The 19,696-nt window shown below is 53.7% G+C and overlaps 1 protein-coding gene across 1 annotated transcript in view; it reads right to left on the bottom strand.

The window, feature by feature from the left end:
• Positions 1-77: 77 nt before the first annotated feature.
• The window catches only part of LOC104639305 (phosphofurin acidic cluster sorting protein 2), a 72,717-nt gene continuing 53,098 nt past the window's right edge, over positions 78-19,696 (bottom strand). Inside the window, exons 3-24 of the mRNA XM_075749535.1 lie at positions 14,381-14,470; positions 13,883-14,008; positions 13,530-13,692; positions 13,294-13,385; positions 12,173-12,253; positions 11,309-11,368; positions 10,512-10,663; positions 6,528-6,621; positions 6,124-6,195; positions 5,692-5,822; positions 5,436-5,568; positions 5,207-5,311; positions 3,763-3,869; positions 3,378-3,532; positions 3,174-3,284; positions 2,984-3,086; positions 2,198-2,240; positions 2,053-2,095; positions 1,810-1,951; positions 1,394-1,617; positions 1,077-1,190; positions 78-977 (exon numbers count right to left, since the gene is read on the bottom strand). Coding sequence (XP_075605650.1) covers positions 862-977; positions 1,077-1,190; positions 1,394-1,617; positions 1,810-1,951; positions 2,053-2,095; positions 2,198-2,240; positions 2,984-3,086; positions 3,174-3,284; positions 3,378-3,532; positions 3,763-3,869; positions 5,207-5,311; positions 5,436-5,568; positions 5,692-5,822; positions 6,124-6,195; positions 6,528-6,621; positions 10,512-10,663; positions 11,309-11,368; positions 12,173-12,253; positions 13,294-13,385; positions 13,530-13,692; positions 13,883-14,008; positions 14,381-14,470 — 2,457 coding nt within the window. The 3' untranslated portion in view covers positions 78-861. The remainder of the gene's footprint in view (positions 978-1,076; positions 1,191-1,393; positions 1,618-1,809; positions 1,952-2,052; positions 2,096-2,197; positions 2,241-2,983; positions 3,087-3,173; positions 3,285-3,377; positions 3,533-3,762; positions 3,870-5,206; positions 5,312-5,435; positions 5,569-5,691; positions 5,823-6,123; positions 6,196-6,527; positions 6,622-10,511; positions 10,664-11,308; positions 11,369-12,172; positions 12,254-13,293; positions 13,386-13,529; positions 13,693-13,882; positions 14,009-14,380; positions 14,471-19,696) is intronic.

Below are 19,696 nucleotides of genomic sequence, written 5' to 3'. Positions count from 1 at the left end.
ATACCCTACTCACATTTGGTCTCTCCCAGCTGTGCTGGGCCGTGCCTTCAGGCATGGAGGGACACAAACACCCCTGCTGTAATGGTACCAGCATTAATTTATTAAAATTAATCCCGAAAAGTAACCGTACAATAAATTTAAAAAAAATAGAATCTTGTAAAAAAAAAAACCCAGGTGCCCCCACGCCACACCTCCAGCTGGCAGCACCATGGGGCAGGGCTGGTCAGGAAGGGATGGGGAGATGAGGGTGACCCCCAGCAGCCTGGGGACAGCCTCGGCAGCACTATGCCAGCCTCAGCAGCAGGGCTGCAGGGGGACTAGAAAAGCTGCTGAGGCTCAGCCCTGCAGGGCCAGGCACAGGAGTGCAAGGCTGGCAGTGGGGCTGGTGAGGGGTGGTACGGGGGTGGTGGGCCCTGCTCAGCACTTGCCCCCTACTCCCCCCCCCAAGAGCAATCCCGCTGGCTCCTGCGCTGGGGAACCTGCCTGGGCCCAGCCCAGCTGGGGCCCCGGCTGGCTGGTGGGGAGCTGGCCTGGCAGATGCATCGGGGGAGAGCAGGGCCCAGAGCCCTTTCTGGGTCCCTGCTGGCTGGTGCCAACCCTTGTCCCAGGCTGCTGTTGGGGTCATGGGAGGCAGATGGCATGGTGCCCTGGCTGGTGTTAGAGGGTGCATGGACCCGGTCTCACTGGCCTCACCTTCATGGCTCTTGGCCCACAGGAACCAGTGCAGGTGTGGTATCTTCCTCTGCAGAGCAGGCAGGGGCTGGGCCGCAGAAGACAGGGGACAAGAGCATGTCCATCTCTCCGTCTCCCTGTCTCCTCCTGCGACCCTCCGCAGCTCCATCCCATGGCCGCCCCTGCGTCTCACACACTCTTTGAGTAGCCAAAGATGCCCACAGGGAGGTACTTGACATGCGTTGGCCACTGTGCTGCCAGCTGGAAAAACTTCACATCATTCCACTCCACCCCATCTATGGAAACTGAAAGGAGAGGGTGCAATGAGGCACAGCCCCACCACAGGCAGCCTGTGCTGCTTGATCTGACACCTATGGCCCCATGGGGCTTGTGCCTCCCCTCACCTCGCAACATGGTGTTCTGGTGCTTGGCTGTGCAGATGAGGCGTGTGATCCCTTCGATGACTTGGCTTTTGGGCTCCAGGTCCTTCTCTTTTGGTTTCTTGCTCAGGAACATCACTAGGGACCGAGGCCAGACATGACCAATGTTAGGATGTCCCCACCTGGCCCTGGGTGGGAGCCCTTACCCCAGGGCTGGCTGCACTGACTCGCCCCTCCTGGGCCAGGTCTCAGCCCTGCCCTCCTGCGGGCTCCCCCCCGACCTTTTCACAATGGAGTGTGGCCCCCACAGCTGGCGAGCACCTCAGGGTGGGCTTGGTTACCTTTCTTGTTTTTCTCCTTGGTGACCACGGTCATGGCCATGGTGCTAGGGGGCACCAGCTCCCCTGTGCTGGGGATGCGGCTGACCTGGAGTGAGCGGAAGTTGCTCTTGAGTGTGTTCTTGATACCCGTCTCCCGCTTCTCGCCCTCCTTCTTCCTGTCCAGCCCCTGTGTTGTCCAGTAGTCCACTTGCAGGCCCATCACCTCCACACCAGGGCTCAGAGACCTGGGCAAGATGGGCAGCACCATGCACCACACAGGTGTTGCTCTTGTTCCTCTCCCTACCCGTAGCCCAGCTGCAGCCTGCCCGGGGAGCACATCAGCCCAATAACCCCAGGGTGTAGCAGCCTGGCCAGTGACCCCTTCAAACCCTCCCACCCCAGCACCCACTGCCTCAGACCAAGTGGGGCTTCCTTACCCAGCACCCGAGAGGCCGCTGCTGACAGACGGGGAGGGTGGTGGGGTGCTCACAGTCTCCTTGCCATAGGGAGCTGCTCCACCAGTGGCTGGCACTGAGCTCAGCAGGGAGGGGGTGCAGACTGTGGCATCATCTGAGTCCACTGGGGAGGAAGAGTGTGGGTCAGGGTGGGGCTGGGGGACACCAACAAGGGTCTCCCGACTGGAGAAGGGAGCCAGGGACTGTGGGCTCTCAGGGACTCACCGGAGGCGCTGAAGGACTGCTCCACCAGGCCCACCTTCACAACCTGCAAGGAGAGACAAGTCAGATGATCCCCAGCATCAGCAGGGCTGTGCACTGCCCCTCCCCACCCAGCCCAAATTGCCTGCTGGCCTCTCAATGCACTCACCCCCACAAAGGGTACAAACTTCTGGCAGGAGTCCTCGTCGGGGCTGCACAAGAAAGAGAGGCTGGTCAGGGTCTGAGTGTGCTGAGCACGGAGTGCCATGCGACTAGCCTTGTGGCCTAGGGACCCCCACGCTGGCAGGGGCCAATGGTGGCTCACGGCCACTGGGACTGTCTCCTCTGCCCTCCCTCCCATGGGACCCCCTGTCCCCAACATGGCAGCACAGGGCACACTACACAAGGAGGCAAGGAGCTGGCCCCTCCAGTGCTGGGAGAGGGCTTGCATGCGGGAGGGCAGCCCTGCCCCGCTTTGGGGTCACGGCTCCTCTGCACAGCAAGAGGGATGGACACACATGGGGGGGAGGCGGGGGGGGCCAGGCAGCGGCACAGCAAGCACAAGCCAATACCTGATATAAAAATCAAAATAGAGACTTCTCTTCCTTGGGTGCCAGAAACCAAGAGAAGGGAGAGGTGAGAGCGCAGCTGGAACACGAGCGTCAACCCCCGGGCAGCATAGTGCCAGCTTGCGGCCCCCAGCCCAGCCCTGGCAGCCAGTCCCCCTGTTGGGGCTGTCACAGCCCATAGCTGCTGGAGGGGCCGAGTGCACTAGGGGGTGGCAGGGGATGGCGCTGCGAGCCTCTCATTGTGGAACCCCAGCTCCCCTCAGCACCGCACTGCTCATCGGTGGAATAGAGCACTCACTTGTGCCCCGTCTCCCACAGCCCTGTCCCAGGCACAGCCCAGACTGGGGCCACATACGGCAGGACAGGTGCCCCAGGGCCACGCTCACCTCTTCTGCTTGTACGTCAGCATGGCCTCAGAGATGGGGAGCTGGTGAGAGAGGCTGGCTCCAGCGATGAACTGGGCGACACGGCCCGCAATATCCACAGTGTCTGCGGGTGCAAAGAGCAGTCAGGGCTTTTGGGGCAGCTGGGCTTTCCTTGAGGGCACTGCTGGCCCTGGCCGGCCCCGCTCCTTACCTGCAATGGGTGGCTCAGCCCTGCTGAACAGCTCCCGCCATGCCGTGTCCAGGAAGAGCGTGCTGTATTTGTTATCCACTGAGGCCAGGTACTTGGCCAGAGGGTGAGAGCCTGCAGGTGAGAAGGGCAACATTGGCTATGGCTGGGGGAGCCCAGGATGGTGGGAGAGGACAACCCTGGGGCTGGGCGTGTGGTGGCTCTCACCCAGAGGCACAAGCAGGAAGCGAAGGTAGTTGAGCCAGTCAGGTGTCTTGCTGGCCAGCTGCTCCACAAAGAAACGGAGGACAATGCTCAGGTAGCTCTGGTCCCCCGCCACCACCACCTTCACTGGGGGAGGCATGTGGGAGTTACAGTTACAGCTGCCAAAGGGAGAGAAAAGGATGTGAGGGATGCACAGGGGCTCAGCAGGGGACATGCCCTGCCAGACCAGCCAACCCAGCATCAGAAACCCATTGCTAACAATTTCCAGCTCCTATAGTTGTGTCCACAATCCCAAAGGGTCCTAATGAGCCTTGGGGGAGCCAGGGCCCTTCCCAGCCCTTCTCTGCAGTTACAGGGAGCTGTCAGGCTGAGCCCAAGCTGTACTCACTATCGCTGGATGCGGGAGACAGTGGTGTTGAAGGCTGCCTGGATGTCCGCCACGGAGCAGGTAGATACGACCAACTGCTTGTGCGCCTGGAGTTGCTCACTCACATACTGCCAATGCAGAGAGCTCAGGTTAAGGCACTCTGGGGGTGCTGGCCAGCAGCAGCCCACGCCTGTCCCGTCCCCTGTGCCCCCTAGGATAGAGCTGGGGCCCCTGTCCCTACCCATGCCATGCAGGGAAGCTGAAACCATCACATCACGCCTGGCTGCATGCCCAAGCATCCCCACTCCTACCAGCTCTGCTCCAGGGGGCTGGTTGCCCCAGCCCCTTACTGTCACCTTTGAGTACAGCATCCACCACCCTGCGATGGCAAGCGCAAAACTGTCCCAAGAACCAGGCTGTGCTCCTTCAGATAAAGGGTTTGGTCCAGGGAACCTCTGATTTAAATCCTGCCATCCCACAGCAGGGCCCAGATCTAGGCTCAGTTCCCCTCTGCTTGTTCCCTTCTCTTGCTCTCTAGATGTCTGCGTGCAGCTGAACAGTAGTAAAACAGGCAGTTGTGCTAGGCAAGGGGGCTTAGAAGATGCCACGATAGGGTCTGGGAGTAGACATTGCTCCTTTTTCCCCATCAGGGCAAGAGCTACCGCAGGAACAGGACAAGGATGTGTGGCTTGGGTCAAGACTCCACCACCTCTCACTGAGAAGCTTTTTCTTCTGCCACAAACCCTACCTTGATTTTCCAGCACTGTTTCTGGATGTGAAGTGTAGATGCAAGATCCCAAAGGGGTCTCACCAGTGCCTTATATAACTGCTGTTTGCGTGTTTGCATACATGTACGTGGCCCTGCTCACCTTCAGCAGTCAACTCCTCCAAGCATGGGGGAGGAAGGTGCTCATCAGGGGCTGTGCCCATCCTCACACAGCACGATGGTGATCAGCATGAGGCAGGAAGGCCTCACATGCCTCCCTGCCCAGAGACCCCAGCTCTGACAACGCAGTTAACAGCGGGCTATGCTCTCCCATCCCTGAGTGAGAAACGGCACCTCTGCTGCTTCCCAGGGCCTGGTGCCAGCAGAGGGAGTCTGGCACCTCTGCCAGGGCATCTAACAAAGCTCTGACCAGCGTGGACACTGGGAGCCAGGACCAAGCAGTGAGGGTAAAAGGCACAGCCTGTCAACCAGCCTTTCTGGGACTGCTCAGGGCATCATGCTTTGAGGATCCAGCAATACTGGTGTGTGGCACATGACGGAGAGGACACACCGGATTCTTGTGTATGTAGCTCAGCAATGTGCAAATGCACTGTCTCCCCAAAGAAAGGGCCATGTTGCAGGAGAGGAGGGCACAGCTGGTGGCAGTTTCCCCAAGACACCCTGCCATGTTTGGGAGAATCCCCTGGGACCCTGCTTACAGCTTCCCTCATGCATCCAGCTCTCATCACGCCTACTCACCTGGCCCTGCCACTCAGCAACATTCACCAGCACGATGCTCTCGGGAAGCTGCTCGTCTGAGACCAAGATCTGGTTCAGCTGATCGTAAACAGACTTTCGGGGCACCTATGACAGCATCACCAAGGATGTTAACCCCAGTTGGCTGCCTTGGCCACTCTGCTCAGGGCTGAGGGCCTGGCAGGGCTCTTGAGTGAGAAGCCTCCAGGTGAGGCAGGTTCCAGGACCTCACCTGGGTGCTATGCCATGAGTCTGGAGAGCTCTCACTGTCCAGGCTGCTGGCACGGCCACCCTGTCCCTTTGAGCTCTGCCGGTCCTTCACAGAGGTGCTGCGGGGACGCCACAACTGCTTGCTCTCTGCCTTGCTGTGAGTGAGAAGCAGTAGAGGCAACACTATTGAGGAAATTCCATTTCCACCAACCCCCACTCGCTCCAGGGAGCTAACGTGAGCTCCCTCAGCCCTGGCATGGGGCGTGGACCTGCCTTACCTGGGGGACACGGCACTGGGGAGCTCAGCTTTGGTCCCGGGCCCCAGCTGAGCCAGCCTGTCCACACTGCCCTCCCTCGTGGCAGCCTCTGTGGGGGCCAGCCGTGAACACGGCTCCTCTGCAGCCAGCTCCTGAGGGCCACACGCAGTCACGTCACACACGCCGCTCTCCCTGCCCTGCTCCCTGCACCCATGGGTGTCCCCATCCATGGTAGGCCTGGTGGCCCTGCTGGAGAGCCAAGGCTGCAGGGCCTTGAGGAGGATGGGCTGCATCTCTTGCAGACCCTAACCCTCCTTGCACTCTTGCTGCTCTCCAGCCCAATCTACTTGTGCCCCCAGCCCTGCTCCCAAGCTGGTGGGCACCCCCGGTACCCCAGAAAGCAAGGCCTGAGGCAGTTCCAGCCCCGCTCCACATCCCGTAGCCCGGACTCACCACTGCAGGGATTTCCACTCCTGGCTCTTCCTGTGGTCGCAGCGCTCCTGGCTTCCGCTTATCTGCCTCGCCCTGGGGGACAGGGAGTGGGGTCAGAGCAGGATGGAGCACCCCAAGCAGAGTGGCTGCCAGGGACCCATGCCTGGCCTCACAGAACACACGCTCCCACAGGGGAGCCCGGTGTCCCCCTGGGACTGGCCCCAGAAGATGCCCCCCATTGCTACCTGTCTGCCTGCGGTGGGAAAAAGAAGAGGAAAGAAGGGAAGGAGCAGCCCCAGGCAGATGCTGCCAGGAGCTGTGGTCTCAGAGGGAGCTGCAGGCACTGCAGGGAGGCTGGGCTGGCTGGGGGGGAAGGGGCAAGAAGTGGTGGTGGTGGTGGTGGTGGTGGTGGTGGTGTAACTCACAGGGCTGCCCGACTCTTGATCCTGCCCTTTCTGGCTGTGCAGACTGCCGATCTCAGTCTGGGAACCAGAATGAGAGACTCCCTCAAAGAAACGCCTGCAGAGAAACAGACAGACGAACGGACGGACAGACAGACAGACGGGAGAGAAAAAGGCAGGAATAAGAGAGGAACAAAGTCACCACGATCCCAGCACACTCCCACCATCCTGTCCCAAGCACAGAGCACCGTGGAGAGGTCCCCACTGAGACACAGGACCAGACACTCAAGTGTCTGAGCAACTCACAGTTTAGGAGCAGACCCGCCAGCCCCACGCACCATGGCCTGCTGCAACAATGCTGGGTGCAGGGACAGGATGGGGTCACCCCAGACCAACAGGGCCAAACCTGTGAGCCCCGTGAGGTGGAGGCAGAGTCCCTGTCTCTTAGGCAGCAGCGATTTCTCTCTCAGGTGTTCCCCTACCACTGCAGTGCAGGACAAGGAACTACCACCTTGCCCCATCTCACTGGTACGTGGTCCCTGTCAACACCACAACTCAAAATGCTGCTGAGCCTTTCTGCCTCCTCTGTCCCAGCATGGCTTCCACAGATTTCTGCAACCTTCTCTCTCTTCTGCTCCCCCTTTTCCAGGAAAGGCTCCTTGCCTCTGACTGATGCTGCTGCAGCAGCTTCCACCTTCCCTTTCTGCTTTCCCCTTTCCTGAGGCTCTGAAGACCACAGTATTGCATGCTGCAGGTAGTGCAGCAGCACAGCAATGTTCTGTTTTGTTCCCCAGCACTTAAAATTTGCCTTTCTTTAGGTCTCTGAGGTGACGTTTTGGTAGAGCTGAACAGTACAACGCCAAGGTCCTGTTCCCAAACCACAACGGTCAACAGAGGTACTCCTTTGGAGCAGCAGGATTGTCTCTGCCACCACAGTGCGAGCTTCCACCTTTGTTTCCCCTTTTTCCACCCATTATTTATTTGCCAAGGACCCCCTCCACATCCTGTGGGCTGCTCAAAGACCAGTCTTTAGGAAACAAGCAGGCTCTACCACTGGATCTCACCTGTCAGCTTTCCCAGGACCCTTGCAGCAATCACAGCCCATCTGCAACGTGTGACTTTCCTGCAGGAGATCTGAGCCAGCTTCCCTCTGAGCTGTATGTATGTATTTGCTCACTAACTCCCAGGAAAAGTTTCTCCTGATTCACCTGGCGTGCAGATGGGGATACCAGGTTGCAGGTTTCCAGGGATGGCCACAGAAGCGTAGGAGCAGTTCTTCTGTTAGGACTCTGCCAAAGTTTCCAGTATTTTCTATTGTCCTCATCTGGATATATCCGCAGCTTTCTGCAGGATAGCTACAAACCTCTGAACATCCTGGCTGCTCCTTTTACTTTCCTTTCAACATCTTTCCTCATCTGTATACAGCACACTGTGCTGCCACTTGCTTTTACTGCTCCTACAAGGACATTTCATCTCAGTCAATGATGGTCCCCACCACAGAGCAGCTCTTCAGCAGCAGTGTTTATACACTGGCTGGCAGAAGTCAAGGCTCAATTTTCCTCTCACTGGCTCTGTGACCAGCTGCTTCATGACACGTTCATTTACCAAAGCTACAGGTTTAGAGTCACCACCCTGTACAGTCATTACTCTACACTTGCCTTTTCTCAGCCAGAAATTTCAATCCATACAGACTATGTTAATAACTTGAGTCAAACCAAAGAATTATGTAAGTTTTTTAATAATTCACCCACCCAATCAGCATCTCTCCCATACTCCTCTGAACTGTCCCAATAATCCCACCAGAATGTCACATACTCCTGGTACCACTGGCACCTCAAAAAGGTATCTTCATCCCCTCCTTTTTCTTAGATATTGAATGTGTCTAGATTGTATACACTTGGTCTGGCTTTCAACACCCGACATGTCTCCCCCTTCCCCATGGAAGCTGTGCCTGCTTCTGCCCTCTCTCACTTGCAGTTCAGAAGCTTTCATCCCTAGAGGATGTGTCACACTGAGCATAAAGCTCTTCTGCAACTCTCAGCTTTCCCTGTTCCACAGTTTAAAGGCTCTCCTACAGGCACAATTGAGTCTGAGTCTCAGCAGGTTGAGATTTAGGTAAATCCCAGCCCTCTTGCACAGCCTCCTCCTGTTCTCAACGAACTAGCCCCCTCCTCCCCATCCACTTTCCAGTCAGCTATGGAGACATTTGCCTCTTCACCTCTGATCTTCAAAGGCTCTCACTGTTGAGATCTTATCTAACAGCCTCAGTTCTAGCTCCAGTTTCACCGCAGTGCAGGAGCAGCCTTCAGCTGTGTGGCCACCCTGGCTGAACAAAAGGATGGCTATCTGCTCCCAATACCACTGGCCCAATCCAGGGCACCGGCCACTGCTCACCCCTAAGGACTGACTACCTTAATGCCCCTGCTCCACAGAGACTTTCACAGTGTCTAGCAAGGCTGCCTATGACAATAAATAATCCAATGTGAGGATCACATCTTGAATTTAAAGGCTAGGCTGGAAGGTCATCACCAGCTGAGAAGGCTATGCAGGGCCTCAGAACCATGCAGTCTACACTAAAGACCTTGGCAGTCAGCTCCCACATCTTCTTAGAAAAAGTACAGACCCATTAATGTGAATTCAAGGAGATGATACACATTCAGCACTGCCAGAAACTGAAGCACTAGAGAGCAAACCAAGCTAGGGACACTGTGAACTGGATGAAAAACAGCCCAGGGCCCAATGGGCTTACCTACAGAGACAGCAGCAAACACCTAACTAAGGAAGACTGTAATGGCAGGTACAAGCCCAAACCAGCACTTATTCTGGGATGCTCTCCCAGTGACCAGATATTTGCAAGCAAGCACTTGCAGAACCATGGCAGGGTCTTACATTTAAATATTCTCAATAGACTTTTCTTACAGTTTATACAGTTTTACATAGTGTACATACATTAACCGTTATCTGACCACAAAAAGACCTTCCTTTTTCTCCCACAGCACCTTTGTTTAAAGCCTTTGATGACAGACCATGTGAAACTCCTATGAGAGTCCAAGCAGACCCCTTAAGCAGCTCCCCCTTGCCCATGCGCCTGCTGTCTCGTTCATGACAACTTGTGGGTTTGCGAAAAACATGACTTCTGTCACGTTCCTGTTTCTTCCCCAGTGCCCCATGGGTTCCTGATTTAATTTCAAACTGTTTGCCTGTGGCAGACCAAGTCTGCTACCTCTGCTAAGTACCTTCAGCAGGGATTCCAACTAATCCAAATTATATTTAAATACCGAACTATAGAAACAATAATGGCAAGTAAGCTTGGCTTGGCTAGAAGAGACCCAGCACACTGTGAGGCAGCCAAATAGAAAGACAATAAAAGGCAACTTTCTCACAAAAGGACAGCACAGAAACAGAACAGCCATGAGCAGAGAGGCCAGGTGAATGCAGAAGATGTGGGAGAAAAGCCTGGTTTCACTGCACAGTCCACTGGAGACGTCTGTGCTAAGCCAGCAGTGCTTGGCAGAGCAAGTCAAGCCACCTGGTGCTTGCGGAATGGAGTGAGGGACATTGCTGATGGTTGCTAGTCATATGTCTCCACAAAGGGTGGGAATGCAGCATGCAGGGACACAAGGACTAGCCCAAGCAGTCACAAAGTCCTCAAAAGACAGGCATGCTTCAGTGTGGAGAGCCTGGAGAAGGCCAGGACTGTCAGCAGAAAGATACGAGAGCTGGGAATAGTGGGGGCTTAGATCTTCCAGCAGATCAGTAAATGTCAGATGCTGGACTGGCAGGAAATTAAATGAGACTAAAGGTGAAGGAAGGCAGTTTTAATGGGCAGATTCAAGTTTATTAAACAGGATATGCTAGTGAGGAGCTCAGTGGTGCCAACAGAAGATGGCAATGGGAGAGAAGACAAGACAATGCCTGCATTAGCACAAGCAACATGAAAGTGTCAGAGGCCATTTCTCCAGGTCCCATAGACTGTGCTCTCTGCCTATGACTCCCTGCAACCCTTACCTCAGCGTGGGCTTGGGTGTGCTGTGCACACTCTCATTGTCCTCAATCTCCGGTCCACTGTCACTGTTGTTGCACTCTTCCAGGCTGTCATAGAGCAAGCCCAAGTCTTCCTCCACCTCCTGGGTCTGGTCTACAGGGTCAGAGTCCAGGACCTGTGGGACCAAGGCCAGAGGACAACGAAGAGATATGGAGTCACCTGCATGCCAGGCCAGGGACATACAAGCTCTCTCCCAGCCACGATGCACACCATGGCACTGTTCCCACTTCAGGGAGCCAAATCCAGGCTGTGGAAGAAGCAAGTGACACTGCCATTGGGCCAAAGGAGGGTGCCATGAGTGTGACATCTGAAGGAATCACAGATACCCGTCATACTTATTGGGAGTTAAGACACCTGAAAGGACCTCCACTGGCTGTGCTGCACATTCAGTGCAGGCTCCCCGCCAAGGCCAGCTACCCCCAGGCTGATGTCAGTCTGCTCTTAGTCATGTACAGGATTGTCCCTGCAATGCCACCTTCTGAGGCAGAGCTAGTGTATGACAGCACCCTTCTTTTCCTGGCCCCTCTCCCCAACAGAAAGGTGGTTTTGATTTGAGCATGAGGCTCAGAGCTGCCTTCTTGAGGCAGAAGGCTTCAGAAAAGCCAAAGCCCAGTCCGTGTCATGTCTCACACCATCTTTGGTAACATCCCTGAGCATGTGCAGCTCATGCCTTGTGCTCCCATTGAGTGGGAACCAGCACTCTGACACCCATACATCTACAGAAGACACTGCCAAGTGGGGCAGCCTTCCTGCTTCTTACCTCCTCTGTCACTTTAAATCTCTTCAGCAAAGCCACAAATTTCTGCTTGAAGTTTGGTTGCTAAAATAAAACAAGGGAAGAAAAAAGATCAACAAAACTATAAACCCACATTCCAAGATGACTAATGTACAGGCCACAGTTGCTCTCTTTAACAGCTGCCCGCTCCCTTCTGGGTCCACAGGCTCAAGGTCAGCTATGACCTCCCTTGCTCTTTAAATTTGCTGTAGGATTTGGACTAAATCTGTATTCTGCAAGAAGCCACTGTATCTGGGCATGAGGGAGGGTGCAAGGACTCAGACTGTCTCTGTTACAGGCTGGAATAGCACTTTCTCTCCATTTAAATCCCCTTTCTCCCCGTACCATCTGGTTGAGAAATGCTGCCTTCAAGCAAGAAAAGACAGGGAACAAACTCAGGAAGAGGGTGTCCAGGGATCTGCAGGGCTGAAACAGTTGGGGACAAGGAGATGCTTGGAGAGCAGGGGGCTGGCAGGGCAGCTCCCCCTTCTGCTGATAGGCAGAGGAGCTACTTGTGGTTCACGTTTCCTTGCACCAACCTTCCCCTTCTTCAGGGAGGGAAAGAGAAGAGACCGTGTCACAGCAGCAAGTCAAAACTGTTGCACACAGATCGTCATTGATGTGAAGCCAGGCTAAACACAGTACAGACCATTAGCTGGGGTACAGCTCTGAGCAGCAAGCCAACTCATTAATGACAAGAGGTCTGCCCCTTCTTCTCAGAGCCAAGTGCTCTCTCTCCTGCTCTGCACCACTGCCGGCATCCCTCCCAAACCCCCCTCACTCCCTGCAGGGAGGGGAGGAAGTGAATCTCTTCCATCCCTTTGATCACGTTGTAAATGCTGATGTTACTCTGGTCATTGATGTGGTTCGGATCATTTTCCTCCTAGCCTTCTTGGTTTTCCTCAAGTCATCTTCTTCATCAAACAGATCCTGCAGACAAAATGTCACAGCACATCAGAGCAACAGCTTTCTGCAACAGTCCTGCAGGGAGCAGCATCTCCTAGAAGTTGCCCTGCCCCACACTTGTCCCCCATTTTGAAAAGCTTTGGTCCACTCTGCTCCCAGAGTCTTGGTTCTCGCTTCTCCCACCTCTCTCCATGCAGCTCCTTCTCCCTCCTTAGCACTGTCCCCCCATAGACCTTCTTCCCCAGCACCTTTGCTCTAAGGCCCCACCAGGTGGACATGCACCAGCAAGATTCAAAGGAGAGACAGCAGCTTTCTGCAACAGTCCTTGTTACAACCTAAAACTCTTCTCTCACCAGCCTCCCTGTGACCCATGTGTTGCCCTCCTGCTCTCCAGGGCTAGCTCAGAGAGCACAGCACCTGAGCTTACAAAAAGTGTTCTTCCAGGGATCAGCCTTAACAATACACACAGCTCCCAGGGACATGGGGCCCTGATGTGTTAACCCAGCATGATGGGACAGGTAATGTGGAGGACCCTGAACAGGGGTTTGTCCCTGTGCTTGATCAGCATGCTACCACAAGTCTTTTTTTGACCTCGAGTGTAGGCACCACAACAAGAAGACAGCAAACAGCAGTGGCACAGCTCACCACAGTGCTGGGATGGGTCTGCTGCCTCTGCTCATTTTCAGACCCAGACTGTACTTCTTCCTAAAAGCTTTGTTCTCTCTCAGAGAGAGGGCAGCTTCTGGCCCATTATCACAGGGAGACAGGAGAGAACTGTGGTGCAAGGTGGAGGTGTCTCAGCAGGGGTTTATGCTGTAGACCAGACAGCTCCAAGGACACGTGGGCGAGATCTATGGCTCTTCAAAGTCCCTTGCCCCACCATGGACTTGACAGCAGTCCACAGTTCTTCCTGCTGTCAGGTACTGTGGCTCTCTGCCCTCTGAAACCATGATCAATGTTTACAAGGGAGATGAGAGGACTCAGGGTGATCAAGACCCTCAATCCATGACTCTTGCCCCAGAAATGGGACCAGGACATAAGCCATCCTGCCAGGCCTTCCTTACCTGACCCTGCACAGCATCATCACTGGCTTCCTGCTCTGAGGAGAAGCTGTCATCCTCTTCTTCAGAGTAGTTGTCAATGTCTGGGGAGCGATCTGAAAGCAGACAGTGCAGATGCCACAGCTAAGCATGATGCTGTGAAATGATCGGTATCTCTGGCAGAAACATGGGGACGCACTCCATTACCCATGTCCTGTCCCAAAGGCTTGCCTTCAGGTCTGTGATGAGCGCTAACACACCTGAAGCTTTGATTTTAGGACCTGAGGGGACGTTCCCGTCCTCATGGTCAATGGGCTGACTGGACAAAGAGTAGATGCTGATTTCAGCCACTCGGATGTTCACGTCCTTCATGTTGCTGTGGAGGCCCAGAAGCTGCCCGCCATCCGTCGGGTGCTGCATCACCTAGGCAGACAGACAAGACCCCTGCCGTGGTGACACAATGGCAGCTGGCAAGCAACCCCCTCTGTATTATAGTCAGCCAACAAGCCAGAGCACTCACAGCACTGAGCGCCTGCCAGCCAGCCCAGCTCCCTTCCCAGCACTGGCACGGGGAGGCCATGCGAAGCTCCCCTCTGTTCCCAGCACCCTGTACCTCAGCCATGTTAATGATGCCCACTGCAAGGGTCTTGTAGCCCAGGATCGTGCGGTTCTTGTATCTCTTCCTCCGCTGCAGCATGATCTGCAGCTTGTTGCCATCTCTCTTGAGGAAGTGTGGGTACTAGGGAAGGGAAGCACAGGGAAGAGGGCAGCATGAGGGCAGGGCTCAGCATGACACACGGATAGAAAACTCTTCCTCAGTGCTGACGTACAGCAGGATCGGACCTGCTGAGCTTTGAGGTGCCCCTCAAAGGCCACCTGCACTCCGCATCATCCTCCAAATCCACATTGCCCAGAAAAACAACCCCTGGAGCAACGGAGCAGCTGGCCAGCAGCAGGAATCTGTGCTGTTATGATCTGAGCATGGGCAACCACAGCAGGCCCCTCCTCAGAGGCTGCCCCCTTCACACTGAGCCCCCAAAGCCATGCTTGCTGAGAAATGCCAGATGAGGGGAGCACCAGGGAGCCCAGGGGACCAGGCAACACAAGGTACCTGCAGCGAGAAGGTCAGCTCCAGCTCAGTCTCCATCAGGCCGCCAGGCGGGAGGACGTATTCATTTGATCTCAAAACTCGCTTTGAACCCTACAAGAAGATTGGTAGATGCACATAGCTAAGCTGGAGCGTCTTGGCCACAGACTCCACTGCACCACACATACAAGTCACTGGTGTTCACAGTCCACAAGGAAAGAGCCAGTGCCTTAACTCTGTTCTGTTCCACCTCACAGATCCACCTTACACACATCAATCAATGCTTCGCAAAATCCTGCAGTTTCTCCTGAGCTGCCAACAGCCCCCTCTCCTTACCCACCTGCCAGGGAGCATTTGCTTTCCCCAAGCCTGCTCTGCTTAATCCGGCTCCTTGCACCTGGGGCCCACTGGACGCCGTGGAGGGGAACACTGCTAGAGCCAGAGGGAGCCATGCATACGGCACCAGCAGGGCAAGGAAAGAGTCCTAACACACTGCCTAGCCAGGAAAGGAACAGGTCCTGGAGCACATGTCCACCTCACAGGAGATGGATCCAGTGTCGACCACTGCCCAAGCATGGCTGTCAGGATGGCTCTGCTGGGACCAAGGCAGGATCGTCCAGGGGAACAGGGGTGTCCCGCTTGCCCAGCTTGTGTCTCAGAAAACTTCTAGTCTTTTCCTTGGGCAACAGTCCGTATCTCTCCACATATACAAATGGTTTTTTGCCCCAGGAGGGCAGTAAGAGAGGCACTCTAACCACATGCCCACTCCATTTCTCTCCTTTACTTCTGTCCTATCTTTACTATCTCCATGGCTTGGCTGCTGACAGACACTGAATGACCTGGGATGCTACCTGCATGCACCAGGCTCTCTTGGTCCCAGGGTGGCACAACTCACAGACCCCCCCAGAAGGCCCATACCCAGTATCTGTGTCCCTGCAGGGCTGTGGGACCAGGTCCAAGCATAAAATAGCCCATGGTGCTTCCTCACTCTCTCCTGCCTCCCTGTGAATGGGCCAGCAAGCTGAGACATTGATTTAGGGAGGCAACAAGATAGGCCAGTACTGCTGTTCTTGCAAATCAGTTATCATTCCTTTTGTGAGCACTCCTTAATTTAAACTGTGGGCAGATGGGTCAAAGCTAACCAAATAGGCACAGCAATCCAGAGGAACCGGGTCCCACCTCATCTGTGTTGCTCCTTGTCAGGACCTCATTGCATCCCCACACCTTTCCCAGCTTGATCCTGACAGATGCCATGGCCAGAGACCCTTCAGCAACTTAGATGAATCCTAGATTTGGCTAAAGGTAGGTGAGGTCAGAGCCCCTAGCTCTTCATCTCCACTGCAAATGGGACAGCAGCCCAAGTCATGACAGGACCATGCAGGTGGCACCATAAAGGAAACTACAGCTACATCCCCTCTGCAATCAAACAGAATGGCAATGGGCACAGGCGTATTTCAGCATCCAGTGAGCACCAAGGAAGCTTGCTGATGGGAACTTCAGCAGGGTCCAGCACGCCTGGGTGGCGCTGATGTAAGGCCTTTCTTGCACCTCCGTTGCCGGTGTTACCCATGCTAGGAAGGGGAAAAAAAAACCCCAAACAACCTACAGAGGGGAGGCAAGAAAGGCCTCCACATTTTGCAGTGATGTAGCATTACGGTTCTCAGAGACACCCGAGCAAAGAAGCTCTAGCGAAACCCTCCTTAGTTTTCAAGAGGCCCAGTCTGAGCTGCCTGCAACACTGTTCCCAGCGACTGTGCCAGGAGCGAGGTTTTCCTGTGAAAGGTCTTCCTAAAACTGAAGAGGTGGAGCTCATCCCCTTCACCATCTGTGATCTTTCCTGGCCAAAAACGCACTGACTCCTCCTTCCTGAACTCTTCTTTAATAAGAGATGATAGGTGGTCACTCTGACAGTGACAATTTGCTTTAGTACATTTACCATTTGCTGTTTGTTGCAGAGAGATTATCCACCAAAGATTTGTTCTTTCATCAAAACACACATATGGGTGCAATTATTCCTCTTGAAGTTACTATTTCTGGGGATCAAGTTACAGCTTGGGTGGCATGTCCAGTGAGTGAAAGTTTCATAAACATTTCAGTCCTGTGTGTTACTGTCATTTACCAGTATGAAAGTTACACACCCAGCTCCAATCCAAGGCTCTGACCTTCAATGCAATGCCAGTGCTCGTCCATGTGGCATTGCAAGGACTGGGACAAAGGCTGGTTCATTATCACAATGCAAGCAGAAGGGAGCAGCAGCAGAGCTCAAAGACCCCTAAGCAGCAGCAGTTTTTAGGTCCAGACCAGTTATTCATGGGTGCAATGACCTGGCAGGCTGTGTCCTGGCTGAGCTCAAGCCCTAGGAGATACCTGGCCGATGGGGTCACACAAAGGGAGAGAGATTATAATGTCTAAGCTCAGCCAGAGGACCAGCTCCCAGGGCATCATGGAGTATAGCACTCAGGACATGGGGCTAGACATTTTCTGCAAATGCATGAGGTACGGTCCTCTCAGCAAGGTAAAGCCACTACCTAAAGCCCAAGTTCAGCCTGCAAGGTAGGCTAGGTTTCATGAAATGGATGGCACTCACATATCCAGTGGGAAACACTGATCACCTTCAGGAGCAAATCACGACCCAGCACAAACTAGCATTGCTCCAGTTAAACTGATTAGAAACTAGCACCTGGAGGCTACTATCTGCCTATCAGCAACAGGGAGTTAAGAACAATTTGGGATTTCTAGTAAGGCCAACACAAACCTCATGAGGTTCAATAAAGGCAAAAGCAAAGTCCTTCTGTAGGACATCCCATGAATTTGCTGCCTGGGAAGAACCCCAGGCAGCATGACAAACTGCAGAAAGGGACAGGGGGGGATCCTGGGTACCCCTACATCAGCAGCATGTTCTGTTGCAGCAATGACACCAATCTCAGCCTCAGCAAATGTGCAGGCAGAGAAAAGGGATTCTTCCCCTCTATTCAGCATGGGCGACACCACAACTGGATTCCAGAGCCAGTTTGGGCTCCCCAGTACGAGACAGACATTGACAGACTGGAGCAAGTCCAGCAGAAGACATCAGGATGGTCAGGGGCTGGAGCACAAAGCATACTAGGAGAGGCCAAGTAAGCTGGGTTTGTTCAGCTGGAAAAAGAGAAGGTGAAGGGATACTTTAGTGTTGCCTACAGACACTTAGCAAGGAGGGTGCAGAGAAGACAGAACTGAACTCCTCTCAGAAGTGCACAGGGACAGAGTCAGAGGCAGCAGATAAGCTGGAACATATGAAATTACCATTAGATGCTGGGATTTTTTTTCTCTATGAGTGCAGTCAAACCTTAGGACAGGACACAGGAAGACTGAGGATTCTCCATCCCTTGAGAAATTCAAATCTCAACTGGACATGACCTTGAGCACCTGATGTAGTTCAGCTGTTCTGCAATTCAAGTAATGTCAGGCAAGACCAATTTCTGAGCAGAACAGTTAAGCATCACCATCAGTACTACAGGAAAACTTAATAACAGACTGTTACAGCGAAGATCACAGATGACAAAGACTGTCAAGGAAGTGAAAAGCAATAGAGAGAGGTTGTGGTCATGGATCTTCACTACCTAATAGACTGAAAACATACAGGAGCTTTCACTACTATACACAGGCACGTGATGCCCAGGCCTGGTTTGCAAGGTACAATCCCAAATTTCAGGTATAAATCTGTCCTGATAGGTCTTGTTTAAAACACAGTGTGGAGGCTAGAAGTGCACACCAAACCTGGAAAAGGAGGGAGAACTAACATAGTACGGGAGAGCAGGCCAAGGCAGACAGCAAAGCACTACCCAGAATTCAGTCTAAAGGTGCATTTTGGGAGAGAATAGCCCATTAAATATCATCAGCAAATTTAGTTATTTAGGGGGTAGCTGGAATTGCTCAGGTAGGAGTGGAAAACCCTACTAGTGGTTGCAAAAAGATTAGAAACAAAGCATGAGTGTTGTGTAAACAGAAAACTCTGCAAGTACCTTCCATGCATAGGAAGGAGGAGTAAAAAATACAAGTTCCTGCAGGGAGCAGGGCTGTGGCAGCAGGCAGGCCTGGCAGAGCCAAACAAGCTTCTCAGCCTGGCCTATTTTGTAGCACACATTCTGGTCCGCTATGTAGGGGCTGTCAGCATCATCCCTCTACAGCAGCACCAAGGGTTGATCCTGAGTCACCAGCCACATCCTGGAAGCAGCTGCAGGAGGAACTGTATCCCTCCCACAGCACTTGTCACAGGAGTTGAAAGTTCTTGGAGTGCTGGGGCTTGTTTTCTTCTTTCTTTGATTGTTTCCCCTATTCACGGCTCAAGACTGGGTGTTTCTGAATTATTGTCTCTCTGCTGAGAGGCAGCACCAAGTGGCCCTTCACACCATAATCAGTTACAATGCCAGGATAGATACCTGCACCTTTATGCAGCTGAGCCAGGCACATCTCAATCTCTTAATGCCATGCTGAACAATACACAGAAGGAAATGCTCTATGACATCTCCAGTCTGTTAAAACAAATAATGAGGGATAAAAGTTTAAAAACCACTCAAGTAATATGAGAGCAAGTCCCCTTTTTCACAGTAGTTCACACTTTATCTCACTGGAAGCCACTGAACATTAAATATTCAAATCACCTTTGGGAAATGGGTAAGTTCTGTAGACATAGAAAGTTCCCTTAGTCCTTTGACAGAGGTCTTTTCAGATGAAGGAACAGATAACAGCACATGCCACACTTGGAAATTGTCTTTCAAGACCAGAAGGGCATGATCACTGCGAGAAGGAGATCAGATATTCTAGACAGGCTTAAACTATACTTTGGGTCATGTACATTCATTGACCAGACTGTTTCCAGTGCTGGGGCTGTTGTCTTGGTGCTGGCCCCAGTCGGGCAGGGTCAGAGCTTTGTTTCCATGCAATCTGCCTTTCAGAGCAGCAACTTCCTGACAGGCAACTTCCTCAACCCAACAGAGCTACTGCTGAAATGGGAGAAAATATAGCTCCCCTTTCCAGTAGTCCCCAGCTGCCCCCTTGGAAACTTGCAAGTCCTCCACAAATTACAGGCATCATCTGTTTCCATCCAAAAGATGGAGATGGCAACACTCGCTGGGCAGCCTTCAAACAGCTTTTTGCTAGCATGACTCATCTGTTACCTAGGAGAGGAGCAGGAGGGATGGATCCATCTGAGGCCATTCTGTAGGCAGGCTGTGCTGAAGCTGCCTACAGATTCCATCTGCCTTCCAGGAAGGCTCAGCAGCCCCCAACCCTGCCAAGGCGGCTGGTCAGGCAGGTGGAAGCAGCCTGGGGAGGCACACAAGTCCACCTCACTCCCACATT

This window comes from Balearica regulorum, chromosome 3, assembly GCF_011004875.1.
Source record: "Balearica regulorum gibbericeps isolate bBalReg1 chromosome 3, bBalReg1.pri, whole genome shotgun sequence".
In the NCBI taxonomy this organism is placed as follows: domain Eukaryota; kingdom Metazoa; phylum Chordata; class Aves; order Gruiformes; family Gruidae; genus Balearica; species Balearica regulorum.
The sequence above is the reverse complement of the archived record's forward strand: the minus strand, read 5'-3'. Positions and strand labels throughout refer to the sequence as shown.